Here is a 15,531-nt window from a genome sequence, read left to right on the forward strand (position 1 = left end):
CACGCCAGCTGGGAGCACATGCGCAAGGACAACACAAGAACAGAGCTACATAAGAGCCAGCATCCCAATCTTCCACCAGGAGAGTGAAGGAACCTGGCAACTCTAATGACCGTTGTATCCATATCCAGGGACAACAGCCCAACCCCCTGCCCTGGGACTCACTGTACTGGTCCACTAAGGGGCCAGGGAACACCACCGAGGCTGCCTAAGTGACAGCACTGCTCATTGAAGTACCAAGGGCCGCTGCAGAGGCCACTGGAGCAGCAACAAGACCTGCACAGAGGCCAGAAGACCCTTTGGAGGCTGCCGGCACAGCAGCAGAGCCCGCCCAAAGGCTAGGAGGCCCTGCTGAAGCTGCAGGAGCAACAGCAAAGCCCGTTGAGTGGGCTACCAATGAGGCAGCTGGAGCTCTCCTGGCCCAGGCCTCAAGGGTGGAGCCGGTGTGGCATCAGGGCCACATAGGTTGGTGGAGGGCCCAGCCAGCCCCTCTTTTCAGAGCGGCCTTAGAGGGCCAGGGAGGGGCTGAGGGTGAGGGAAGCCCCAAGGGAGCCCCAGACAGTTCAGCAGCACTGGCAGTCCACAGGGAAGGGGTGAGTAAGCCCTCAAGAGGACAAAGCCTGGGGGGAGGGGCAACAGGGAGGCCCTATAAATGCGAACCTGGTTGAGGGGGCCATTGAGGATGGAGTAGCTGGGAGACAGCATGGGCGGGGGGAGGGGGGAGGCAGGGAGAGAGAGAGAGAGAGAGAGAAGCCAGCCCAGTGGAGGGAGAGAGGGAGCAAGGGTGCTGTAACTCCCCCCTCCCATTTCTGACGCCTACCCTGAACCAGGTTTGACACATAGGCCTGACAACCCACATATCAACTCTGCTATCAGCTGGGTGGTTTCCACAAGGTGACAGGCTCATGTGGTTTCCCCATTGCAGGGTTCCACATGGCAGGTTTCCCCACAGTTTTTCTGCCCTAGTCTCCTACCTGTGACTATTACCTCATATGCCACTGAGGAGAAGCTTTCCAAAAAAATTAGCAGTTGAATATCATAATTAGACATGGGCACGAACCGCATTACGAACCAAAAAACCCATGAACTACCTGATCATCTGTTCGTGATCCAGCGGTTCGTGAGGGTCCATGGCTAACGAACTAGCATTCGTTCGAAGCCCGGTTCGTTGCATTCGCCCGCGGTTCGTGAAGCCAGACAGTCAGGCACCATTAATCTATTCCCTTGGAAACGGAGCTGAGAGAATGCCTGAACTCTGTCTGCACTCCTTCGGTCACCCTGGAAACCCGAATCGAAGCCCAGCTTACCTTGATCAGCAGGTCTTCCTTCCAACCATGGAGCTGCAAACTGGTTACAATTGGTTACATGGAAGAAGACATCCGGGTGGAGGGAGGGGGAAGGGGAGTGTTCTGTAGCCATGGGCACTCCAATCTCATCCCTGCAAACCCTGATAGGCAGTTCTGACGGCCAACCCCTTGTACACTGGGCCAACATCAACTGGTGGCTCTAATTGTATCGAGTGGGAGCTTCCTGGGGGCCTCGGATTGGAGAGGGTATAACTCCAAGATCCCTATTGCAATCTTGACCAAACTTGGGTGCTGGCTGGAGGAGAGCCTGCTAAACACTCCCTGTGAATATGGGTTCTCTATAAGTGTAACGGGGGCCGTTCTGATGCCCACAAACTGCGAACTGGTTTGGTAACGGGAAATGTTCATTACAGTTCGTTTGTTCGGGTGCAGCGGTGGCACCGAACCACAAACTGCAGGTTTATTAATTTTTTTTTGGTTCGTGCCCATGTCTAATCATTATATCTATATAATGTTATAATGATCTGCGTATTAGGTTCTCTGAACTCCCAGCTTGCATTTTTTAAAAAGATAAACCTCTAGTCTCTTTCTTTGCAGAGATATGCCTTTCCCCTTATATCTCCACAACAACATGGGCTAGAGACTAGGAATTCTGAGAACCTGGTACATATAGCGTTATAATGTTATAGTGATATATGTCAGCTTTATTGCGCTATTCCCCAAAACTTCACAGCAAAGTAGGTTTGAAAAGGATCTTAGAAAAACCAGGGAAATCCCACGAGGTATGCAAATGTACCATGATGCTGTGGGAAAGTAGGGAAAAAAACATTTCCCAACGTCATTGAACCTGGGGCAGATAACCTGTGTGGAAATGGCCCTTTTGCCAGCTGGCTTGCTGTTGCTGGATGGAGGCAACTAAATTGAAATCCCACCTGAATTCACTGTAGATTTCAACAAGTCACATTCCCATTTCTTCTGTTTGCTAGTTGTAAATGAAGTGCTATTTCAAATGCCTGTTACAAGTAAAAATTGACTAAATATTATATAGCACTGTGCACACTAAGAACTGCAATAAAATATTTTTATGAAACAGCATTTTTTTACATTTCAGAACTGAAAAATTCTTTTATTAGTATTTTGCAGTATTTATGTGTATAGAGTAGTATGTCTCAGAAAAACAGAAAACTAACTTGAATGTGTCTTCAGTGATTCCATTTATCTCATTAAATTTCTAAACAGAGCTGCATTGTTGTATTTAAATAGGTACAAATCACATTGATTGCTAATTTATATTTGAATAGCCTTCTACGCATGCTGCTTCTTCTAATTGAAGCTGTTCATATCTGCTTCACCAAAATTGCTTCATGCTTAGTACGTGACCCCTTGGAAGGATGAGTCATGACTTCAGAGAAACATGCAAAGCTGTTTTACAACATGGCTTTTTCAGCTTACCCGTTGTTAGGGAACGAATTGTCTAAAACTAGGGCAAGTTGCATTCTGCCCCTAGAGTTACAATGCTTTGGAAACACATTACAATTAGCCACTAATGACATCTTTCTGTGATAAGATTGTACCATTTGTCATTTCCGTGCACTGTATTCTTTATTTTATGCCAAGATAATATGCAATTCAATTAAAGTCATCATCAGGCCATGTGCAATTAGATTGTTAAAGATGCCATAGGCATCAAGCTCTTGAAGAGATCATATGAGAATATGTTATTGTTGCTGGTACTCATTAGAGTGTCTACAATTGTTGGGTACAACTTCAAAATTACTATTTTATCTAAAAATTAAAATTAGGTTTCTTTCTTCTTCTGTTTTTTACACCATGGAGTTCTCTGCTTCTTGCACTTTCAGGAACATTTGTCTTGTGTTTGTATTTTGTCCTTTGTCAAAGAGACAGATATTTCTGCATGCTCCATCAATTTGCCCAAGCAGGCATGCTGGACCAGCAGAAGTCTCCAAATAATATGCCAGAATAGCCACATATAGAGCACATTACAATAATGGTTCCTTGGAATTACAAGTATGAATGATGGTGGCCAGGCCTTTGTGCCGCTGCTGTACTGGGGGAATGGAGGTTTACAACCAACCAGTGGATAAAAAGCTTTCCTGGCCGTGGTAGAAAAAATGCATTTGTCTCATACTGTAAATGTAAGTTGCAAATGTACACAAAAAAGTTTACCCCTGGTTAATCTGTGTGAGAAACAATCTTGGGCTGCCACATCATCTTTACAGCTATTTGGAATGGATGTAGATGTTAGACCAAAAGATAGTAGAGAGAGAACATACAGATACATACAACGATGGCCAGGTCCATTATTGTCATGGTTTTTCCATTCATGTTTATTCTTTTATTGTACTTACTTGCAGGAGCAATATGAGCACTTCTTATAGGCAGAAATTGGTTATGGCTACAATATACCTGTTGCAAGGTTTTTAACTTCATCATTCCTCTTGACCAGGGCAAAGAAATACTGTAAACTATATATAAAGTAAGAGAGGAATATATGAACAAATAATAACATCAAATATTTGTGATAAAAGAAGAACATTGGTTAATGAGTATGAATTTAAGTACTTTGGTGGTATCTTTGGGGGAAAGGGAGTGAATTAATTTTTAGAAGAGTCTGTTTTCCTAAAACTTCTAGACACAAATTACAGCACATAATAGCAAATCATCAATTAAAAGATTTGCACGATTGTATCACATTTTATTTATTTATTTACTTATTTATACATACATACATACATACATGTTTATCCTGCCTTTCCTTGTTGGTTCAAAGCAGTTTACGGTAGTGGATGAAAAATATTTACAGTTAAGACAAAGATAAAATAACAACTCCTAAATCCCTTTATACTAAAGTTGGGGGATTACATATTTGAAAGCTGACCTATATAAATAACTTCTTGCATGTAGAAAATTAGCTAGAACTTTAGCTGTAGCCTAGTCTTCACTTGACCTGCTACTTGTCATTGTTATCATTGTTTGAATTCAGCTGTTGTCCAAATGCCAGTTCTCTCTTTCTTCATCAAAATTGCCTGGTGATGTGGTAGATGTCTTGAACCACTACCTGACTGCTGTGGATAAATTGCTAGGATGGCTAAGACTTACTAAATGGCTAGAAGTGATCAAACTGAACTGAATTCTGAGAAGATGGAGTTGGGAAGACTCAGGACTTGAAGGACATTGCTTCGCACAATTGATGGAGTTCAGCTGATACTTGCTGACTTGATTAATAGCCTAGAGGTTATACTCAATGCAGAATTATTTCTGGAGAAGCAAGCTAATGTATCTGCAAAAATATTTCTTCCATTTACCTCATTTACCCCAGAAGATGGCTTGACTCAGCCAATCTGGCCACGTGTATCCATGCTGCAGAGATCTTGAGATTAATCAATTGTAATGTAATCTACATGGGTCTGCCCTTGAAGTCTAATTGGAAACTTTAGTCAGTACAAATTTTTATTTATTTATTTAATGTCATTTATGGTCTGCCTTTCTCACTGAGACTCAAGGCGGATTACAGTATCAGATGAGTACAATCAATATCAAGTACATTTCAATACAGTATCAAGGACATTTCTATAAACAATACCATAGGGTAAATAGATACAAGTGTACCAGACATAATATTAGCGAGAATCCAATACAGAGCAGAAAAAATACTGAAACAGAACATAATCAATTCTAGGACTGACATTAGACAACATGAAGCACAAGTATTGCATTCTGATTACTATGGGCTTCTTGGCTGATCACATCCTTTCTGAAGTTACTGCATCAATCATCCAATCAATTACCAGGTTTAATTCAAGGTTCTGGTCAACTGCTACAAAGTCCTTTTTGAACTGGAACTCACGTATCTGTAGGAATGCCTCTCTTGCTATGCTCCACCATGATCGCTTTCCTCGTCTAAACAAAACCTTCTGAAGGTGAAACCATGCAAATGGATAAGAGCTGCAGCTGCCCCCACACACGTATTCTCTGCTGTGGCTCCCACTTTGTGGACTGGCCTGCCTAAAGAGATCAGAAAGGTTTCCATGCTTCTCTCATTTCACAAATTATGTAATACACAGTTGTTCAGGAGGACATCTTTATAAATGGAATAGGGCTATAGTATAATGGGATAGTTCAGTGGGGTGCTTTTGTTAAAGGATCCTACTGTATCCCACTGTTGATTGTATTATCATCATGCTTTTACTGCATGATCTTCTCCCTTTGTATTTTCGTTTTCTGCATTATGATATATCATGTCTGATACTTTTTTACATTGTTTTTCATTTTTGTAATTCTAGCCCTATTGCATGTCCAATATTCCATATTGTCCAATATTCCGTACTGGACAGCTTATGCTTTTTTATTGCATTGTTTTCTGTTGTGTAATCTGCCTTGAATTTCAGCAAGAAAGGCAGGCTTTAAAGCAAGCAAACAAATCCAGATAGTTTATGTATCAGATATATCAGTATGAGAGGCCCATCTCCAGTGTGAAGTGGTATAGCTTGATAATTACACCACATGGTTCTTTCATCATCTGATTTTGCCTAGAGAAAAACTACTTATTTGTGCACATGATCTCTTTCCATGAGTTAGGGCTGCCAGTTCCCCGGTTGGGATGGGGAAACTCCACTCCCAGCCTCTGCCCCCCCTGCTGCCACTCATCTGGCTGGTGGGGTGGGGGGAGGCCCAGGAGGCAAAAAAACCTCAGAGGCACAGTGAACACGCTCCTGGCACAATGTGGTGACATCACTTCCAGAACTGGCCCCTTTGAAGGGTGAGAGTATGCCTGCTGCCTGGCATGATGATATCACTCCCAGAAGCGTGTGTGTGGACTCAGAAAAAGTATGTGTCAGGTCCGCAGCCTCCCTCTGGGAGGGTAAGGAGACCTGGCGACCCTACTATGAGTGTGTACAGAAAAGCAGAGTGTTGCATTTTTCACTTTTGTATACTTTTTCCACCTAGAATGCCTACGTGAATATCAACCGCATCATGTCAGTCGCATCTAGGCTTTCAGAAGCAGGCCATTATGCATCTCAGCAAATTAAGCAGATCTCCACCCAACTAGATCAGGAATGGAAAAGCTTTGCTGCAGCACTGGATGAGCGCAGCACGATATTGGCCATGTCTGCTGTGTTTCATCAGAAGGCTGAACAGGTATGTAATAGTTAATGTGTCAGATACTGTATTTGTATGCTGAATCATTGACTTACGTCTGATTTTGATTGTTAGTCTGGTTTCTGTAAAGCAAATTAAGATTTTTGTCTGTTAACACAATTGGCTCTTTTGCTGGTAAACATTGCAAGTGGGGAGAGAAAGATCAGTTCAGCAAGAAGGTATAGCAGCCTACTTCTTGCTTCTACTTGGATCTTTTGTCTCTATACTAGTTGTTAAGATGTATGTGCATGCAAGTAACAGTGCAGGAACAAACAGAGAAATTAAACCCAAATGGAATTAATTGGCACAATGGTGAAGCTACACCTCCTTAGTCTTTCCAAAAAGAAACAAAAAATATTTGGGATGGATTCTTTGGAAATGAAATTTCTGTACAAATGGTATTAATTTTAGAAGTCTGCTGATTTAGCATGTGATGTGTGTGTACATTTTTTCACCACTGTCTTCCTGATGCGATTATTACACCAAGATACAGAAATCAGCAAAAGTGCCCAGAATATAGATTGATAATATGTGAATAAGGTATCACTTGGGTCCCCTATGCCAGTGGGACATATATTGCTATTTAGACTAGTTTGGGTAGTCCCTGTATCAGGAACAACCCCTTTATGTCATATGGACTTGAGCGTTTAACCAGATAAGACATGAGAGAGCCACAATCCTTTTTTAAAAAACTGTTTCCCATGATGAAATTTTCGCTTCTTCAAATACATATCTGCTCTGTGTTAGGTGTGTGGGGAGGGGAACAGACAATTTTTCATTTTTACTTTCATTAATAATATTTGGTGTATTTTTTTACTAAGGAGATTTATGCTTTTTGACTAATGCCTCTTTAATTCACAGTCTAATTTTTAGGTATTAATTTGTGCCCAGTTTTATCAGATTGTGCCAAGAATTTCCTTCAACTCTCCTCTTCTATTTGAGTTTTACATTGTTTAATGTGCACTTGTTGTTTATGCCAGTCTTTGAAAAATTTGGCAGTATTTTAGTCTGCAAAAAATCCCTTTTGATGTATTCTGGCACTCTCTTTTGTGTTGTTTTGATTCCACCCCCCCTCACATTTCCTTTCTTGGATGCTCCTTTATAACTAGGATTCAAGATTCAGTTCTGGGGCCAAGGACAATGTAATTATTTGCATGAAATTCCATGGTGTTAGGCTGACACCTACAACCACATAGTGTAATCTTACTAAAGTGCCTCACAATGTAGGCTTTGTCATTCTCCTTTTTGCAGTTCAGACTTCAAATGCATAATTCATTGTGCAACATTACTCAGTGGGTCTGCAGAGACATTCCCCTCCTGGACATGCAAAATTCATTTAAATATAAATAAGGCAGAAAATTTTTTACTGGTTAACAAGGGGAAATAATAACTAATTGACACTGAGCCAGTTACAGCAGAGTTAATCTGTCCTTAATGTATAATTGTGTGAAGCTGAAATCCGATATGCACTTATTAGAGAGTGGCCAGTGAAACTTACCAAATAATCATGCACAGGGTCAGGTTGCAGAAACACTAAGAAAATTCAAATACTCTGGCTACTCCCCCTCCCCTGCCCCAGACTTTGGAAGTCACCTCCAACTGGAAGGTTCCCCTGAATTTCTGGAAGGTGCTGATGCTCACACTCTGGTGAGTGCTAAATGAGGAACGTTTTGACCCTTAAGAACATAAGAAGAGCCCTGCTGGATGAAACCAGTGGTCCATCTAGCTCAGCATCCTGTTCCACACAGCTGCCAACCAGTTGCCCTGGAGATCCATCAAACAGGTCATAATACCAAGATATTCTCCAATGTTGCTTCCCAGCAAGCTCATTTGGAGGCTTCAGAGTGCCTCCAGTATTCAGAGTGCTGGTCTGCTGCCACCTTACAATGACCACATGAAAGCCACTTAAAATTCACTGCTGTTCTTGCATAGTAATATGTATTTAGAATGATGTTCAGGTCGGCACAGACATCTAAAAAAAAAAGTGCAGACTGGAATGAAGAAAATATTCCTGCCCTCTGACCTGCTGGTTCCAACTACATCTGCTTTGCATGTGGATGTGTAGTAATGACAGGGCCAGCACAAGGGGATGCAGTCTGCACTTTGTCAGAGTGGTGGCCGTGTGGGATTTTATATCATCACTTCTTGACCAGCAGGTCCTTGGGCTTCTGTTTCTAGTGAAGTGTGAGTGGGGAACGCACCAGATGTCAGGTGCAGAAATCACAAGGGAACACAGGGGAGGAGATGCAGGCCCGGCAAGATCAGCTGCATTACATAACAGTCACATTAGCATGGCTTTGTAATACCCCCTTGCAAGAAAGCAGCTGACAAATACCCTTTCTTGAAAGAGAGGCTGCCAGATAGTTACCAGAGTCTTGGAGGACTGAACAAACAAGAACTGGGGAAAAGGAGAAGTTGAATGGCAATTGCTAGTTGCTTGTAGTAGGCAAGACAATATTTGGAGGAGAGTATTGATACAGAGCCAGTAAGCATCAAATACCTGGGGGAGAAAATGGAGAGCCTCCAAATGGTCTTGCAAGCAATTCCATCATCTGGGATTGAAATATGTAGTCTGCTCTGGTGCTTCTGGTAAGATATCCTGTTGAGTCATAGTTTTACAATTTAGAGAATTAAACTCCCCCAGCACACTATGAAAATTAAGGCAGAAGCCAAGCAGTTGTTCCCAGAAGACAATTCCTAGAATTAAATCTGTTTAACTGTACAGTGCAAACAATAAGTCCTTCTGAATTCAATGGGTATACTGCCTAGTTAGGGGTGCTCAGGGCTGAAGGCTTAGTATTAAATTTGCCTTGATCTTCCATACTTCCAATGCATTTTCATTTCATGCACTTTTAGATCTCCCTCATCCCGCCCTCTTTCCTTCTTAGCTAGTAACCAGAGCACACTTACCTTCCTGTGTGATTGCTCTTTTAAACTTGACAACATACCGGAAAGGGCCAGATGCCATTTTATCTAAAACAGAATAAGCAACGGGTGGAGAACCACAGAAGTGGGTGGCCCACAATTGTTTCCTGATACAGCCAAACACAACAAAGGATATAGGTGTTTTTTCTGACACTCAAGTCTAATATTATGTTACAGCACTGCAAAAATTACAAGAATGGATACATAAATGAAAACGTATACATTGTAAATAATCAAGGGAAAAACAGTCCCTGGATAATAGTCATATAGACAAGAAAATCAGGTATCCAGTCCCTCGCCCCAAGTGGGGCGGCAGTGGATTCTTTCAAGAATAATGGGAAAGTGTCCTCTCCGGGAGAGCTCCAAGGTGGTGACGCTCTGCTATAACGCCCAATGCGCAGCACCGGTATGAACCGCCGTTTCGTCTGAGACCTCTTCAGGAGCGTGTAAGTCACGTCTGCAAATTGCAAATCATAAGCAACCACACCATACACCCGTTGTAATAGTAAAATAAAATGAAAGCATTACACTTACCCAGTACAGAGTTATGCACAATAATTAAACAGTCACATTCGCAGCCCAAGGGCTAGTCAAAGGAATCAAGTTGGCTTGTTTCAACAGCGTTTCTACAAAGAGGAGTGGTTTAAATATCAACCTCCCCTTCTCCTCTTAAAGTGACAGAGTCAAAGGCAACTTATAGGTATCTACACAAGCAGTAAAGTCATAGGAAGCAAGACAGATCTAGGTCGTTATTTAACCCCTTTGGTTTCAGGGTGTCTAGCTTAAATATCCAGTGTGCTTCCTTTCGAAGAAGAATATTTTTTGCAGAATGCTGTGGAACATTATTCAGCTTATACAGGACCGTGAATTGAAAATCAACAGGCTTATGACCCTTTTCCAGAAAATGTTCTATAACAATCTAAGCTAATTTTATGATTAAGAAAATTTGATTTAGAATATATAGTTCAACAAAGGAAAAGTAAAATTGATAATAACAAATACTATATTGATAGTATATTTGATAGAGAATATGCATAAAAGAATTAGAACATGTTTTAAGAGATATTATGATCTATGTGTTGCAGATAAATATATGTTATGTTATATTATAATGCATGCTATGCCATATTGTATGGTATAGTATATAATAGATACTATATTGATAGTATATTTGATAGAGTATATGTACCAAAGAATTAGAATATGCTTAGAGTAAGAGATATTGTGATCTATGTGTTGCAGGAAAATATAAGTGAAATAGAATTAAGCAATAAAAGGGGGTAAGGGTTGGAAAGCTGTTGGAAGTCAATAGGGAGGGGGGAGGAAAAGGGTGGGGAACAGAACTAATTAGATATGAAGGGAACGTATGTATCAAATTTGAAAATTCAAACTCACCAATAATTTTTTTTAAAAAAAGAAAAGAAAACCATATCGTCTTCCATTTGTGCCATAAAAAGATTTGCCACGCTCGAGGTGGTGGCACATCCCATTGCAACCCCTTTAATTTGAAAGTAAAAGCAGTCATCAAATCAAAAATAATTCTTTTCCACCACCAAGTCAAACAGCTGTAAAAGAAATTCAGTAGCTGGAGTCAAATCAGAACATGCCCTCAAAGTCGATTCTATCACCAAGTGTGCATCTTCGTGAGGAGTGGACGTATATAATGCTGTAACGTCCATGGTGCAAAGCAAAGAGTTATCCCCTATCAGTAAGCCTTTTTTACATAAGGAGAGGGTACCCGAGAGAAGTTTTGAGCAAGGCAAGGCAGAAGTCTGATAGTGTTCCTAGGGACAGACTTCTTCGTCCCGTTCAGAGGAGAGTAGCGAGCCAGCGGATTCATTGGTCTCTGGACTTCACCAATAACTCATATAAGATTCGACAACTAGTCTTTAAGTACTGGCCTCTCCTTAGGGATATCCCTGGGTGTTCTGAGCCTCCTAGAATAGACTTTCCGCGCACACGCAACATTAAACATCTAATTACCCACTCAGATTTTTGCCGCCGATCTCAGGTAAATACTTCCCCTCAGGGACACTTTAAATGCGGGCATTGCCGCTTATGTCCACTTTCCTGGACGGGTAGGGAGATTAAGGTCCCACCGGATGGACAGATGGTTTACTTAAGACAGTTTACCACTTGCCAAACGTCAGGGGTCGTATATCTGATCAGATGCAAATGTTCTAAACTTTACGTGGGTAATACTACACGACCCTTAAAGACTAGACTTTTAGAACATATGTCCCGTATACGTAATAAAATCTTGGAGGCCCCCCTGGTAGAACATTTTCTGGAAAAGGGTCATAAGCCTGTTGATTTTCAATTCACGGTCCTGTATAAGCTGAATAATGTTCCACAGCATTCTGCAAAAAATATTCTTCTTCGAAAGGAAGCACACTGGATATTTAAGCTAGACACCCTGAAACCAAAGGGGTTAAATAACGACCTAGATCTGTCTTGCTTCCTATGACTTTACTGCTTGTGTAGATACCTATAAGTTGCCTTTGACTCTGTCACTTTAAGAGGAGAAGGGGAGGTTGATATTTAAACCACTCCTCTTTGTAGAAACGCTGTTGAAACAAGCCAACTTGATTCCTTTGACTAGCCCTTGGGCTGCGAATGTGACTGTTTAATTATTGTGCATAACTCGGTACTGGGTGAGTGTAATGCTTTCATTTTATTTTACTATTACAACGGGTGTATGGTGTGGTTGCTTATGATTTGCAGTTTGCAGACGTGACTTACACGCTCCTGAAGAGGTCTCAGACGAAACGGCGGTTCATACCGGTGCTGCGCATTGGGCGTTATAGCAGAGCGTCACCACCTTGGAGCTCTCCCGGAGAGGACACTTTCCCATTATTCTTGAAAGAATCCACTGCCGCCCCACTTGGGGCGAGGGACTGGATACCTGATTTTCTTGTCTATATGACTATTATCCAGGGACTGTTTTTCCCTTGATTATTTACAATGTATACGTTTTCATTTATGTATCCATTCTTGTAATTTTTGCAGTGCTGCAACATAATATTAGACATGAGTGTCAGAAAAAACACCTATATCCTTTGTTGTGTTTGGCTATATCAGGAAACAATTGTGGGCCACCCACTTCTGTGGTTCTCCACCCGTTGCTTATTCTGTTGACGAGTGGGTCCTCTGTTTTTTGCCATTTTATCTAAAACAGGCAGAAGTCAAATTCACTCAGCTGTGGGGAAGCCATTTTTAACACAATATCCGCATCACAACTGTGTATATGTATATATATGTAGATGTGTATGTATATATAAGCATCAGCATCAACTTCCAAGCTGAATATTCTTTTCTGTATCCAAGTCCACATAGAAAAGCCAAGTCTACCTTTTTATGATGAATGAAAAAGCCCAAATATAAAAGTGTCTTGGGCAGTTTTAGCCATCTATGCTGGGCACAGAGATCGCTTTGTAGTTTTTTAAAAAAACAAAAACTTATTGTGCTACAAAATAGCTAATTCATTTGTATGATGCTGAGTCAGATAATAATTTCTAACAAAATCTGCACAGGACAAAAATGTAGCAGATGGCTACAGAGGGTTCAGTTGAGCCAAGGAATAGAAATTGCCCCAGAATGATAAATTAACTCATCTATTAAATGCATTCTTTGGAAAAATCCAGTCAGTAGTAGGTGGATGCTCAGTTGTTTCAGTGGTATTGCCAGAAGGAAAAACGAACAGCCATGCATGTGCTCCCATGAGCAAAGGGTCATATATACTGGAGGTATTGCTGTTGAGGCCTAACAGTGGCATTCCATTGTTTTACATCTTTATTGTGCTATATGAATTCAGATTCCAATTATGTACATCAGGAGAAAATTGATACTGCAACCTGCTATCAGCTAGCAGTTGGAAGGCAAGCTTGAGGTTTGTTTATCCTACCCTAAACCCAAGTTTATTGTGTTCCTGGAAGGAGAGAGAAGCAGCTATAAATTTTCTCAGTCTTAGATTCACTACTAAAATAGCTTGACAGACAAATAGATATAAGAATCCAGTAGGTGGGTATTAGAAATCATACAGTGTAAAGCAGCTTTTAGGGATATGCTTCCTAGGCTGTGAACTGGTATTCTGAGTGAGATTGGCCATCTGAACGGACATGGACTTTTGGTTCCATAAATTTTGGTTTACAACTCTTTCACAGTTTTTCTCAAACTTCTTAAGTTTTAAAAAATCCTTTATGGAAGAATGTAAAACATATTCAATTAACCTGAATTATTCTGGACTACATTCAGTCCTTTTATCCTTCCAGGAAGTTCTAGTAAAATCAAATAAATGGATATTTGGATATTTATATGAACAATAACCTGAAGATGGTAAAGAGTCCAGTGGCATCTTTAAGACTAGCCAGCTTATTTGTAGCATAAGCTTTCGAGAACCACAGCTCTCTTTGTTAGATGCATGACAAAGAGCTGTAGTTCTCAAAAGCTTATGCAACAAATACATTGGTTAGTCTTAAAGGTACTACTGGACTCTACTATTTTGCAACTACAGACTAACACGGCTAACTCCTCTGGATCTATAACCTGAAGATGGGGGCTGATTAAGGTAGGTTGGATGGTGGAGGGGAAGGAGAGAAGAAAGCAGGAAAAGGTGAAATTTGGGAAGGGGGCTTTCAGGGAAGGGAAAGAGGAAAGAGTTGCAGGAGAGAAAATGAGAAGCCCCTACATTATACTGTATACAATATACTGTGAGATTGCTACTAACCCAACTGGCTAATACCTATCAATGTGAATCAGCAGTTATCAAAAGGAGAGGAAGAGACATTGATCATACCACCAACTCTCTGTGCTATCTTTTTCCCTGGAGGCACCTCTTCTAATTTGCTTGGATCACACCCTGGTCAGTGGGGGAAGTAACATGCTGGAAAACAAAGTCTTCCTAAATTTATTATATTTATTTATTTACTGCATTTATACCCCACCTTTCTGCCTAATGGGGACTGAGAACAGCTTATATTGTTCTCCTCTCCTCCATTTTATTCTCACAACCACCCTGTGAGGTAGTTTAGGCTGAGAGAGACTGACTGGCCCAAGGTCACCCACAAAGCTTCCATGGCAGCATGGGGATTCGAACCTGGGTGTCCCAGATCCTAGTCCAGCTCTCTGACCACTATGCAACATTGGAACAATGCTTGTGCAGTTTGCCTTTATAAAGGTAGATCCACATGGTGGATGTATTTTGCTAAACTTGGCTCTCTGCCCTAAAGCAGTTAAGGCAAATCACATGGTAGTCTATGTCTGTGGCTCATTAAACTGGCCTGAAACATTGCATAGGTTGAGTAGGATTCTGCCTGATCCTGGATTAAGATAGAGTTAGATAGTGTGACCTTCACATCCTTTCTAGGCCCATCATTCTTTGATCATCCTGATAAAAACAGCATCCTAATAGCATGTAAATTTGGGCTGGAATATTTGGGTACAGCCATTGTTGCAAGTATTTTGCCAGGAAGGCAAAGGCAGAACACTTCAAAAATGGATCAAACAGGGACTGCAGAGGGTTTTTTCTATTACCCAAATGAGGCAGTGCACTGGCTGTATAATTAGCTGTTCTTTTTATTGATGAATTTTTAAGCTCCTTAAGTGTAAGAGAGTGAAAAAGATAATTTAACAAAAAGACTGAGAGAAACTGGAAAATTAGCTAGGTATAATGAATTGGACCTAAACGTGTACAGAATTAGCCAAAGATGTGAGAATGTCAAGAGGTATATAGATGTGCCATGCTCAAATTGAGCAAACAGACTAGCAACAAAGGATTTGGAGTACCTTATGTACACAGAGGACTGGGTCAGAGGAAGCTGACTAGACTTTCATTATGTCAAAAGTGTACAGAACTCACTCTTGGTTTTAGAAGTTCAAGCCAAATGAATGACTTCAGTAGGAATATTCCTGTGGGGTTTATGGTAACACAAGCATTGCCTTACTCACCTCACCTTGCATATAGATTAAGTAGAGCAAGCACCAGAAACTTTAGCATTCTGAGCAGGGTTTTTTTTAATGATGGTAATCATCACCAGTACTGAGTACTAGCACCCTTTTTCAGGGCTCTCCCAAATTTTATTCCTCATGTGCCAGCCCAACAAAGAAAGGGAGAGGAGGAGGTACAGAGATGCTGAGTTGGGAG

At 41.1% G+C, this 15,531-nt stretch overlaps 1 protein-coding gene across 1 annotated transcript in view; it reads left to right on the forward strand.

Moving 5' to 3' along the window:
* KALRN (kalirin RhoGEF kinase) overlaps positions 1-15,531 on the forward strand; it is a 717,152-nt gene that overhangs the window by 377,506 nt on the left and 324,115 nt on the right. The window contains exon 7 of the mRNA XM_054971242.1: positions 6,273-6,464. Coding sequence (XP_054827217.1) covers positions 6,273-6,464 — 192 coding nt within the window. The remainder of the gene's footprint in view (positions 1-6,272; positions 6,465-15,531) is intronic.

Source organism: Eublepharis macularius, chromosome 2 (genome assembly GCF_028583425.1).
Source record: "Eublepharis macularius isolate TG4126 chromosome 2, MPM_Emac_v1.0, whole genome shotgun sequence".
In the NCBI taxonomy this organism is placed as follows: domain Eukaryota; kingdom Metazoa; phylum Chordata; class Lepidosauria; order Squamata; family Eublepharidae; genus Eublepharis; species Eublepharis macularius.